A 12,683-nucleotide genomic window follows, 5' to 3' on the forward strand; every position below is an offset into this window, starting at 1 on the left:
GGGTGGGAATCCTGCAAAAGACCAGTGAGGATTCCTTCTCTTTTAAATAACATCTCACCTCCCTGACTTGGTTTCTTCTGATCCTCATGGGACCCTTCCAGACAGAAGCAGCAAGAAAAAGACATGGACAACCTCATGTTCCTTGAGGAGAAATGGAGGATTTTTGGTGCTTTCGACATTGTATTTGTCTGTGGTAGAGGTCTTTTAGCTGTTGGCTCTTCCCCACAGCTAACAAATGAGAGCATCAAGGATGAAGCCTCCCACATGGATGTCTCCCTCAGCTCCTCAATTTGGTCACCTACCCTTCTCACCATCCGGCTTCTCCTTCTCTTCTCTCTTATCCATAGAGTAGTCACATGCACCAAAGGATTGGGCCAGGGCTACCCCATTTGGACACAACAAGATCCCCTGCTTAACTAGTTAGATCCCAAATATAGGAGGAGTACAGTGGTTCGACAATGACGATGTTTGATTTCTCTTTCCTTGTATTTTTGGTCTTCATTTGCTTACTGGCAATCCCTCGGATTAAAGCATTTACAAGATAGAAATGGTTTACAAACAGAGCAGTACTCCAGATGGAGAAAGATTACAACAGAGCTTCTTAAGACACAGCATCTTCTCTCCATTTGTTTTCCTTCCTCAGATCATCTCAAGGATGCAGTGGTCAAAGAACTAAGCTGTTTCCAGTACTTGCACCACTTATTCCTTGCTCCTCTGCAGCTGACACAAAGCACAGAGCTCTCGTCTTAGATGGGGTGCAAAGGAGCTTGTTGGAACGGAGGGCTTATGCAAAGCTCCAAGTTGAGGTCTGGACACTTCGGTGGTCGATGGTGCTGCCGCCGTGCCGATGTCTCCTCCTCGCCGCTCCTCTCCTGCTCACGTCCAAAACCAGCAGCCTTCTCCTCTGTTCTCCCGACGGAGACGGCGGTTATGGTCGCGGCGCTGTCGTGGATCGGCCGGTGGGTGGCAGGATCCACCCCCATGCTCAGCAGCTTCTTCCTGATGTGCGTGTTCCAGTAGTTCTTGATCTCGTTGTCCGTTCTCCCAGCTAACTTTCCGGCGATCAGAGACCATCTGTTCCATGTGAAGGCAACAGGTAGTCAGCCTCCGCTGCATGGCGTCAGAGCTGAGGAGAGTCGCACTTACTTGTTACCGAGAAGGCTGTGGAGCTTGATGATGAGCTCGTCTTCCTCCTCGGTGAAGTTTCCACGCTTGAGGTCGGGCCGAAGGTAGTTGATCCACCGGAGGCGGCAGCTCTTGCCGCAGCGGAGAAGACCGGCGGCCTTGGGGAGCGAGCGCCAGCAGCCCTCGCCGTGGGCTCTGATGTAGGCGATGAGGCGGTCGTCTTCCTCCTTGGTCCACGCTCCCTTGTTGGTGTGCGCTCTCTCGCAGCACGGAGACCTTCCCATGACCCTCCGATGGTCTTCTCCTGACTTCAACCTCTTGGCCGCAACCAGAGTTTGGGTGTTGGGTGTGTAAGAGGAAGAGGAGGGAGGGGGTGGGGTGAAGGGAGAAAGTGAAATAGGAAGGTATAAATACATAGAGGAGTTTGACTTTGACTTTTACATCTCACTCATGTAATGTGCATATATTTTGTATAAGAATACATATAATGTTATCAGGATTATATTTTGGTATAGAAATACGTACAATGTCATTGGAATATGCATTCATAATATTTTCAAAATATAAAAGAGAATTAATTATTAATGTGAAATTAATTTAAGATAACAATATAAGATTGAGAAGTGTATATTCGAGATGAGTAGAGAGTTTTATATCCTGATTCTTATATCGAATAGATCGGATGATTAAGAGATTTCTAAAATGAATAATTTTGGGTACAGTTCGAAGATTATGACATTGTGAGCGAAAATTGTTGATATAGACATTGATGCATTATTAACACATAGATTAACTTGATTTGATGGGATAGGCATCCATATAAGATGGTTTGTCTGATGCTAAAACCAATGATAAAAAATAAAAAAAGTTTAGATAGAGGTGGATGCTTTTAGGGGAATGTATTCAAAGTGCAATACTACCGATCTTTCCTTCAAATCTTCTTATGTCAAGCAATTTATATGACACAAATAATTGATATATTGTCTGGATCCCTAAGGGCCACATGAACCAATCATATGGAGCATTAATCTTCGAGAAGTTCATTCTCTTGATTTTTTTTTTTCTTTCGAGTCATTAGTCGCAAGTGACTTATTAACCATGATTTTAGGAGAGCTCACATATTCCATTGTAGAGAACATTAATCTCAAGCGTTGTGACCCAATTCTTCTTTCTAGACATCTAATATCGGGGTCCATCTCTTATTTGTCCCAAACAAACTCTAATCCTAACAAACAATACTCTTATAGTTATTTTTTCCTGACGCAACCCTTAGAGAGACATGTTTACTAACCATCGACATAAATGAGCCCCTCGACAATGTGAGGGGTTCCTCGACCAATGACCGATCACTCTTCATCAGTTGCTTCGGTATAAAAACCTAACCCTAAAATTTAGAGAGGCAAGATTTCTATTACTATCACCACTTTACTAACTTTACCTTCGAAGAGATCGGATTATGAATATTCTCTCAACGCTGACCACTTGTATAGAGATCTCGACGAAATTAAAGTGCACCTCGAGACGATAGCAAACTCGTTTTTGATGAATGAGCAACACCTTGGAGCTCTCAGTCAGAGCTTCTTTCCACTTCAATCTTCATATGTGACCTCTCACGACTTGAACGGTCTCATATCTTTGGAATTAAATAAAGTTGTCACTACCCGTCAATAATATTGACATAACAACAAATATAAATATAATTGAGCAGTTTGGTTACTTGTCTGATACAGACTCCATTAAAGAAATCTTTGATACCTAACTTACCTTATTTGGATGATTAATTGTGCACTGTACAACCCCATATATGACATATAGGTAGGGAGTCTCCCATGTGAGGTATGTCCTCCTCACAAGATATCTTTCCTTTAAGAGATCGATAGGGACCCACATAATTACTCATTTATTATTATTTTTTGTCAAATCATTTATCTTGTGATTGAATGTTGCGTCCAAATAATTCTATATGCTTCTACCTATCTAGATTTTGAAGTTAAATTTAATGATATTTGGGGAAGAGGAAACATATCATATCAAATTAATGCTACTAGAATTCAAGAGAAAGCAAAGTGCATAAAGTAAGATATTTATTTATATAACAAATGGTAAATAATAATTTTATTCATATACTAAGCTCCACCAACTTTGTTATATTCTTCTAATTTGTCTTAGTATGCATACACTGATTATATATTATGTTATAATTATAAAATTTTATTCATTATATCCATTGTAATCAACTTGTAAGTCCTTAACATTTATAAAAAAAGCAATTGCATATCATAATTCTCATTTAATTTTTCCTAACAAAATATGTTATAAAAATTATTAAATACAATATTTATTTAGTTGCTTATATAATTAGATATGGTAATAACAGTTATATGCATGTGTCTTTAGAACTATGTCACATATTTTATAAAATTTTATTTTTAATCTTTTATCTTTATGACATGCTTGATATTTTTTTTAATTTTATTATAAATAATAATTGAAGAAGGTAAAAATTGAGCTCAAGCAATAACAAAATCAAAATATTTATTTAACATATACTAACATATTGCATTTGCATATTATTATAAACATAAATTCAAGTGGAAAATATAAACAGATTTGTGACTTTTTAGTATAATGATAATTATTTATTTCAATTAAAGTTTGTGAATCTAAGATGAAATAATTTTATTTTAGTTAAAATTTGTGAGCAGAATTATTAGGATAAGTCACCAAGGAGAAATTTACTTTAAATTTTCAGTCAATGTAAAAAAAAAAAAAAAAGATCCATCTTAGAGTTTTCATAATAATGCACTTAGAAAGCTAAAAAAAATTGAAGAAAAATACACACATAGATAGCCATTTAAATAATTAGCTTGATTTGATTAAGCCACTTTAATGTTTGGAATGCCTTTAGATGTGTTCAAGACTACGTGGACTCGTCAACATACCTAATGGTCGCAACGCGGACGCTTTGTTGAGATGCTTCTTGGCTAAGTTAACTACAAAATGGCCACGTTTATATACGTGTGTTTTTTTGGATTTTTTTTATTTTTTTCGAAGGATAAATGGACATTTTCGCAAGTTATTATTATTTTTAAGATGGCCACATCATACATGTTTTTTCGAGATGCTTTTTTTCCTTGAGAACGATGTTTTCCTTGAGAATTCATCCAAGAAAAATGATATTTTATCAAAATATTTTTATTATTAATTTTTTTTATCGAATGACATCCCCATATTCAATGGGTATTTATTTTCTAATATTTTCAGACATTTACTGTTATTTAAACATTTTTAATTTCGATATTAAGTCTCATAATTTTTTTAAAAATAAATGAAATATTAATCATCTTTTAAGTTATTCTGTGAAATCTTTAGTTGATTTAGTGAAAATTGATTAAGTTACATTCAAAATTAAACTAGATTATATTTGATTCTTTTAATTATATTTTTTTAAAAATTAATATTAATTGATTTGATAAAAATTAATCAACTTACAGTCGAAATTAAATTAAGTTATATTCGAATTACACTAATTTATATTTAATTTATTTAATTTATTTTTTATAAAAAAAATATTTTTAGATTTAAATGAATATGGGACTTCATCCGATAAAAAAATTAATATGCGGTTTTTCTCGATAAATACCTAATAAAAATCATTTAAATGTGTGTCACAATTCACAAAATTCCAAATAATCGGTGCCATAACGCCGTTAACGTCCCCCTCCGTTTGGCTTCTTCACGGCTTGCAACGTGGCACACATCGAGGGGATGAGAACGGCGGTTGCAAGACGGTGCTCGTCTTAAACCGTCTTTCGTATCTGCAGTCGTGCCACTTCGCCTTGCCATTGCTTCCCGCAAGGCCCTCTCTTTCTCTCGCTCTCTCTCTCTCTCTCTCTCTCTCTCTGCCATTACCTACCCTAAATGGACCTGCGAGAAATCCACCACGACGACGACAAGGATGACGAGGACAAGGTCGAAGCCGACTCCGCCTCCGATATCTACTTCGACGCCCTTGATTCCTTCATCGAGTCTGACGACGACGGCGAAATTTTCTTCGATTTGCCCCCGTCTCTCCACCTTGAATCGGCCTCCACCCCCCTCGACGTTTTGCCTTCATCAGCATCGACCCTCCGCCGGCGTCGCCAGCCGCCCCCCGAGGGAACCGACCCCGCCCCTAAAGCGAACTTGGATTCCCCCGCCGACACGCAGCCGAAGATTGAGCTCGATATGAAGCGACGGGTATTGGGTTCGGATACTCCGGCTTCTTCTGCTATCACCTCGGATCAGGTTAGTGCCGGAGGACGAGATGGACGCCCGGGGGTTTCTAGGGAATCCGGAGCGACGAGCCGTGCCCGTGATAACGAGGTAGCGGCAGCTGACTCTGGATCGGTGCCGCCCTGGTGCATCTTGGAGTTTTCAGCTGATCTGGTGATCAAAGCTGTCTTCTTTCAGATGACTTTGCTGGTCAGCTTCGTCAAGACAACCTTTTGGTTGTTTCAGTGCTCTTTCTTATGCGTCACAGATCCTCTCGGCACTCTTTACCGAGCAAGGGATGGGGCAAAGGCAAGGGTTTCGGAAGCATGTAAGAGTTTGTACGAGAATATTCTCCCGCTGATGTTCGGAAGATTAATTAGACAGCGGGAAACGTGGAAATTGGTGGTGATGTTGACATGGGGGTTCTTCTGGTCTCTCTATGTATGTCTCTTGTTGTTTGGGATTTTGGCAGCCTCTTTCTTAGGAGCGAGTCTGATCATGAGCCGGGTGGTGGAAGAGCCCATACAGATGACCGAGGAATTGAGTTTTGATTACACAAAAACCAGCCCGGAAGCTCTTGTGCCAATTGTTCCTTGCGTTGGTTGCTTGGTTTCCAGCAAAGAATTCAGCATTGTGACCCATGAATTTCGGCGGCTGGCGCCTCCAAATCAAAAGCTGCAGCTTACCATTTCATTGACTCTGCCAGAATCGGATTACAACAGAAATCTTGGGGTCTTTCAGGTATGTATTTTGAACAATGGAGGCATGTGTCTCAGAAATTGGATGTTTTTTTCACATTCGCGTGATGTATCATTATGTCATGTCAGCTAATTTTATATTCTTTTTTAGATTGTTTTGACAATTCTGCATTTTGAAGATGTGATTTAATCCGGGAAATTTAGTTCCCAGGGGAATGACCACTTGCTTATATTTGGTTCAAAATGAGGTTACTGCAGAATATGAGAAGTGAAGTTCCAAAAAGAAGAGAAGCGACTTTTGACTTTGAGGCAGTGCTGATGATGCTGATTTCTGAAATATGTAGGAAGAGAAGCTCCATACCCCATTCACTTCCCTAAAATCCAAAACACTCTTAGTATCGCTTGATTAGTTTACTTGAATCAAGGCATTTTCTGAGATCTAAACACTCCTTGGAAAGTTGGTTTAAATGTGGATATATGAACTTGTGCAACTCTAGACTTTGGGTCAAAGTGAGGTATAATATAGGCAGTGCTTGGTCAAATTCAGGCCTGTTTAGTAAATTGAATTTACTCCTTGAGATAGGACCCAATAAAATACTTGTTTAGGCACCCACTTAAAAGTGCACCCTCTCATTCAGAATTGTGTAAATTTAAATCTCATACTTCCCATTTGATTTTTCTTTTCTGATACTATAAATCTGGAATTTATGGTGGTAGTTTGGACTTATAATTTGCTATATGTTCTTAGAAATTGCATTGAGCTCGTTGAAAACTAAGACTAGAATGCTCTCTAGTGTAGATGCACTCGATAGTAATTTTGTTATTAGTTTAAGTGATTTGTTTTTTCTTAAATGTATGATCTGTTTGTCAGTATGAAGCGCATTACATTCCTCTAAACATGCTTAAAATGTTTGATGTTATATTCTTTTATGATATATTTTGCCACTTCTGAATGTTACATTGATATAGTTGGCATTATCTCCTCCAGTGCCAAGCAATTAAAAGGAAGGTAAAAGAGAGAAATCAGCTATATGCTTGTCATAAAAGGTGCCATAAGTGCTGTTTATCTTTTCCTATTTTATTTTTCAGTTTGTCTTTTGCAATGTTTTCCACATTTTATGTCTTCACAAACTTGAACTGTGAGATTTTGTTAGGAATTCTGGTAGTTTTGTGGAACTCTTGCTTCCTCCTTTCTGCAACTCGATGTGCTTGGTCATTATAATTTATATTGACCTGATCACATTCATATGACATTGATTCACTAAAGGTTGGACCTTGTTACACTACTTAGATCAGGCCAGTTTATAGTTTCCATTTGCAGTGGAGCTTGAACCTAATCTTTTCACATGGTTAATGTTCTAATGTGTTTAACACCTTCATGTGATTTTTTTGGTACAGGTCAGGGTGGAACTTCTAACTATAAATGGCAACATCACATCCAGTTCACGTCAACCATGCATACTTCGCTTCAAGAGCTCTCACATTCGCTTCGTAGAGACTTTCCTTAAATCCATGTTTCTGTTAGCAGGCTATTCTTCTGAAACACAGGTTCTGAGTTTAAGAATGAGAGGCCTTACTGAAGGAACTAAACCAACCATATGCGTAAGGGTCACACTAGAGCAGAGAGCAGAGTTTAGGCCTGGTGCTGGTATCCCTGAAATTTATTCTGCATCTATGAAACTTGAGGTTGAGCTTCCTTTCTTTAAGAGGATGATATGGAACTGGAGGAAGACTGTCTTCATCTGGACCAGTATGATGTTATTTATCATGCAGTTGCTGATTCTTCTTGTATGTTGCAGACCTGTTATATTTCCCAGGGGAAGATCTAATGGTGGTACTCCTAGGAGACCATAGTACGCGAACTTTATATGCATAATTGTGAGAGTAATAATCTTTCTGCTGGATTTATTGTGACTTTTATGGCTGCTGGATATAATGGTTATCTTCAGATTTCATCTGATAATAGTCATGATGTACACTTTGAGTTTGTTCAACACTTTTGATCAGTCAGTGGCATCCGGTATGTTTTCCAATTTCTGAGGCACAATAGAAACATGAAATATGTTTTGTATTATAAATTTTATTTTCTGAACAATTTAACAAAGTACTTCTGTTGAGAAGGACAAGAATCTAGTGTTATACAAATATATTGAATTGAAGAATACTTATGTGTGCAAATTTAAGGTGTTTGTAGGTTAACTAATCCTGTTGGTTGGCGACTAAGTAACAACCGCATGAATATATTGAACAGGGTCTTTCTATTTATGTTGTTATAAGTATTTAACAAGTGAGGCAAGAATGAGACAGCAATTTATTGAGTTACCTTTCATTTGTTGACAATAATACATTAAAATATATACCTCAAACAAATGAAGCTGTTGCCTAGTAGATTTAATGGTATGCTCAAGTGTTGCCTTTAACAAACACTTTCACCAATTGGACATGGAGAAGAAACCTTTCAAGATATGAACTAAAAGACTGTACTAATAGATTAACACTTTATTGCATAAAAAAAGAGATAACAAGCATGAGAATGAGCCTTAAATGTTTATGAGCATGTCTATCTATAGGTATAATAATGCCTGAATCTCCTAATTTAAGATGACTGTAAACTGGCTAGAAATTTGTATCTAAGTTAAAATCCTTTTAAAAGTGACCCTGATATTTTATGTTTCTTAGCCCAGTCAACCTTATTTAGGCCCCAAACAAGGGTAGTGCCGGTACCAGTTGGTAGCCGAACTGTTATGGCATCAGTACGAACCCAACTTATCATCACTCGATACAATTGTTATTGCTCGGACCAAATTGAAGGAAGAAGAGAGGAGGAGGAGGTGGCAGTAGTGAGACAGCTTGGTGGAGGGAAGAAAGACAGCATGTGTGGGAGAGAGAAAGAAAGAGTGGTAACCATTGATAAAATTACCATTTAGGACAATCTGATATTGGTCTGCTTATTACCCACTATGCCTGATACAATGAACTTACCAGGTAGTATAGGCTGTACCAAACCTAACCAGGTGAAATTGCCCAGTCTGTGTCCTGGTTGGTCATGGGACTGGTATATTTAATGATTTGATCATCCATATGGATTTTTCATGTGGATGAGGCTTATGACTAAAACTTTCTTTGATATAAATTTGAATAAGTATAATTTTGATCATTTTCTAATTCTTCCTACAATCTCCAATCCATTATTCTAGGCTATTTAGGACAATGTTGATGACCAATTAAAGCCCCTGTTGTGTCTGGTTAGGATAGATTTAGGTGAGTTAGATGGTTAGATGTGTTGAGTGTTAGGACTCACATGGTAAGTACTTTTCCTTTTCAGTTCATCTTGCCCTTTAAGGGATACAAATTTCTGGAAGTTCCGCTATTAGTATAAATTGATATCTCTAATCTAAAACATGATATAAATTGAGAATATGGCATCTTGATATTCATTTTAGTATAGCATACTTGAGTTTCAACTTCTCTACCATTCCAATTGCAATTAATTGTCATGGTGTCAAAAGGGCTGGATCAAGTTTAGTGTTTCAAACACTATACCTAGAATAACAATAACCTTTTCATATATGTAATGGATCTTGGTACATTTCATTTTTAGAAGTTGTTTTGTACATTTATGCATCTGGAGGTGTTTGACCATCTAGTCTATCACTCAGGTAAACTTTGCAAGGCTTGATGATATTTTATTATAGACAAATTTCTTTGCAAATGCCCACATTTATGAATGTGTTAACCTGGTTGCATATAGATCAGTAACCAAGATTTCAAATCTTGGTCTGATACCAATGTCAATCATTGGTGAACCCGTACAGTACCAGTATGGCTGGATGTATTTTGTCTTGGTATGCACTTGTGCGATTGTTATGGATCTGGCTAGAGAGGAGTATGGTGAAGTAGGCGAGGGGGGAGGAAGATGATTCTACATCAGCGAACAAGTTTCAATAACATGTTTACATCATTGACTTGGCATAATGGTTTTCTTAGTAATATCACACATTGCACTTGCATCCTGAAATTGCTGGACCATCTGTTGTCCAAGCATCTCTTCATGTAAAATATATCATCCTGTTACTTGTTGCAGGTAATACTACTTTCGGTGAATTACTTTCAACATGGTTACATTATTGACTTTGCATAATGTGTTTCTGAATTTTCATAGTAGGTTGAAACACAAACTGCATTTGCATTCTAAAATTGCTGAATTATGTCTTGTGCAAACATAGCTTCATGTAAGATTTTTCATCTTGTTACTTATTGATGGTGATACTAGTTCTAGTGAACAATTCTCAGTAACATGTTTACATCATTGACTTTGCATAAGGTTTTTTCTAATTTTCATAGTAGGTTATAACACATGTTGCAATTGCATTCTATATTTGCTGAACCATCTATTGTACAAGCATATCTTCATGTAAAATTTATCATCCTCTTACTTGTTGCAGGCAATGCTACTTTGAATGAACAACTTTCAGTAACATGTTTACATCGTTAAATTTGCATTATAGTCTCCTGAAGTTTTTATACTAGGTTGTAACACACATCAGACTTGTATTCTGAAATTGCTTAACAATCTGTTGTGCAAGCATCTCTTTATGTAAATTTTGTCATCCTTTTACTTGTTGCAGGTGTAATATCTTTACATCATTGATGTTGCATATTAGTAGGTTATAACACATTCATTTGCATTGTAAAATTGCTGAATCTTGTGCTAGTATCACTTTATGTAAAATTTATCATCCTGTCGTTGCAGGCAGAGTGGCATACTACTTCACCGAAACAACTAATATCATGTTTACATCATTAATTTGCACAATACTTTTCTGAAATTTTCTAGTAGGCTGTCATGCATTGTACAAATCCAGTTAAGGAGATGCTGCAGTGTTTTCTTCGCACCGCAGGTGGCATGGTATCATTTGCAGGTCGGAAAGGCCACAAAGTAGTCATCCACAAGTCTTCTTAGTGGTAAAGGATTTCAACAAGATCTACGTAACAGGCTTGCCAACTGTCTTCCCTTTCATTAATCATGTGATGATATCTTTCTCCCTTCTGTTTGAGCCACCACAAGTAGACTTTTCACACATCTAAGCTTGTAATGTTGTGGATCTTTTTGTAACTGTAATTTAAATGGCCACTTAAGCTGTCAAATGGTAGAATAAGATATTCATCTTCAATTGCTGAGAGATTTTTGCATGTTTCTTTACATGTTAAAGTATCGCTTTTTGACTACAAGTTATGATGCTGAAAGTTTTTGCATTTATTTGATTTAGAGATACATATGTTCATTGTTTCAAGCTTCAACTCCATCAATTTGAGCAAGTCTGATCATAGGTAGAGGAAGCGAAGGATGAAATTGGAGGAAAAATGGGGGTGGGGAGTGAAGGAGAGGAGCTCATTTATGTTGGAAGAAAATTTAGGTCAACACAAAAAGGATTATAGAAATTGCAAAACTAGAAGAAAATAAATGCATGTTCACTTACATAAACATATTTATTGAGATGGGATTTTGAGATCTCACTGGTCCTGGTTACATGAAAGGAACAAGAATTATCACAATGTCCAAACAACCTTCTAGTCTCAATTCTAAAAGTAACAGTGAAGAAGTAGAAGCACAATCCCCATTGTTTGAGAAACGACTGTCTATATCTAGCTCAGATTGCAAATGTTATAGAATCACATATATAGGGAGAACAATGATGCAACTCATGAGCTTGCATATATTACTAGATCAACTGCTTTGTCCAAGTTCTCCTCGATTACTAGATTAACTGCTCTGTCTAATAATAATGAATGTTTGTGTTGTTCTTTTCTAAAAAGACAAACTCTTGTGAACTCATCTTTTACTTAATCAAGAATAAAAATTTAAACTGATGTTTACAATACTGTTCGGTATAATACGGATGATGTTCATTTTTTAGTCTCATTTTGATTAGTTTTTATGGTCGTTTTAGGATTGTAAATACAGGTAGAGTGATGCGAAGTGTTAGCCAACATGGTATCCGGAGCTACCCAAGTGGTACATAGTTAGATGGACCTTTAAAGTAGTGTTTAGGATTGGTTCACTGTATTATTCCGCAGTAGTGTCTTGTGGGCATTGATGGAGACTTTTAGTTATGACGGATCACCTTAGACCCTTTATTGCATGACCATTCAAAGCTTATAAAGTCTATATTTGTAATTTACAGTGTTTATCAAGTGTTTACTAAATGGTTGCTTATGGATTTCGAGTTAAATATTTTTTTAACCCATCTTCTCTCTCGTAGGTCCTTAAGGGACTATAAGAGGTTTCGGGAAGGTTAATTATTTGTGGATAGACACACAATGACGCCACACGACTTAGGCAAAACTAGTTAAGTCCGTGATAGATGATATCAGAGCAGGACAAGTATACTTAGAAACACTTGGCATGCAAACATTGTTGAATCTCGTATTTTGATAATGAAACCAATTGATAAGTGTTTATGATTTGATCTGCGTTTTAAGTGACACAGGATGATTCGATCAAGGAGAGACATTTAAAGCAGGAAGATTCATGTTGGGCCGGAGAAACATGTTAGAAGATTGGACGTCACGCCGAAGGATCGATCGACTTATTGACAGAAGGCT

At 37.2% G+C, this 12,683-nt stretch overlaps 2 protein-coding genes across 5 annotated transcripts; one reads left to right on the plus strand and one right to left on the minus strand.

Moving 5' to 3' along the window:
• Window positions 1-388: 388 nt before the first annotated feature.
• On the minus strand, window positions 389-1,497 carry LOC103998830 (MYB31 transcription factor31). Its single transcript, XM_018818271.2, has 2 exons — window positions 1,147-1,497; window positions 389-1,074 (listed from the first exon to the last, which is right to left on the minus strand). Exons 1-2 carry the CDS (start codon window positions 1,407-1,409, stop codon window positions 747-749), a joined length of 591 nt encoding a protein of 196 aa, XP_018673816.2. The 5' UTR covers window positions 1,410-1,497; the 3' UTR covers window positions 389-746.
• Window positions 1,498-4,962: 3,465 nt separating this feature from the next.
• Window positions 4,963-11,274, plus strand: LOC135585102 (seipin-2-like). Of its 4 annotated transcripts, XM_065083951.1 has the most exons (4): window positions 4,963-6,120; window positions 7,066-7,124; window positions 7,232-7,344; window positions 7,476-7,613. In XM_065083951.1, the coding sequence occupies exons 1-3, from the start codon at window positions 5,047-5,049 to the stop codon at window positions 7,326-7,328; spliced, it is 1,230 nt and encodes a 409-aa protein (XP_064940023.1). In that variant the 5' UTR covers window positions 4,963-5,046; the 3' UTR covers window positions 7,329-7,344; window positions 7,476-7,613. The 4 variants fall into 4 exon arrangements, 2 of the variants coding, with proteins under 2 accessions (XP_064940023.1, XP_064940022.1); XR_010479784.1 differs by lacking the exons at window positions 7,066-7,124; window positions 7,232-7,344 and adding an exon at window positions 10,831-11,274 and having other exon boundaries at window positions 7,476-8,097; XR_010479785.1 differs by lacking the exons at window positions 7,066-7,124; window positions 7,232-7,344 and adding an exon at window positions 10,979-11,274 and having other exon boundaries at window positions 7,476-8,097.
• Window positions 11,275-12,683: the final 1,409 nt, after the last annotated feature.

This window comes from Musa acuminata, chromosome BXJ1-9 (genome assembly GCF_036884655.1).
Source record: "Musa acuminata AAA Group cultivar baxijiao chromosome BXJ1-9, Cavendish_Baxijiao_AAA, whole genome shotgun sequence".
NCBI lineage: Eukaryota > Viridiplantae > Streptophyta > Magnoliopsida > Zingiberales > Musaceae > Musa > Musa acuminata.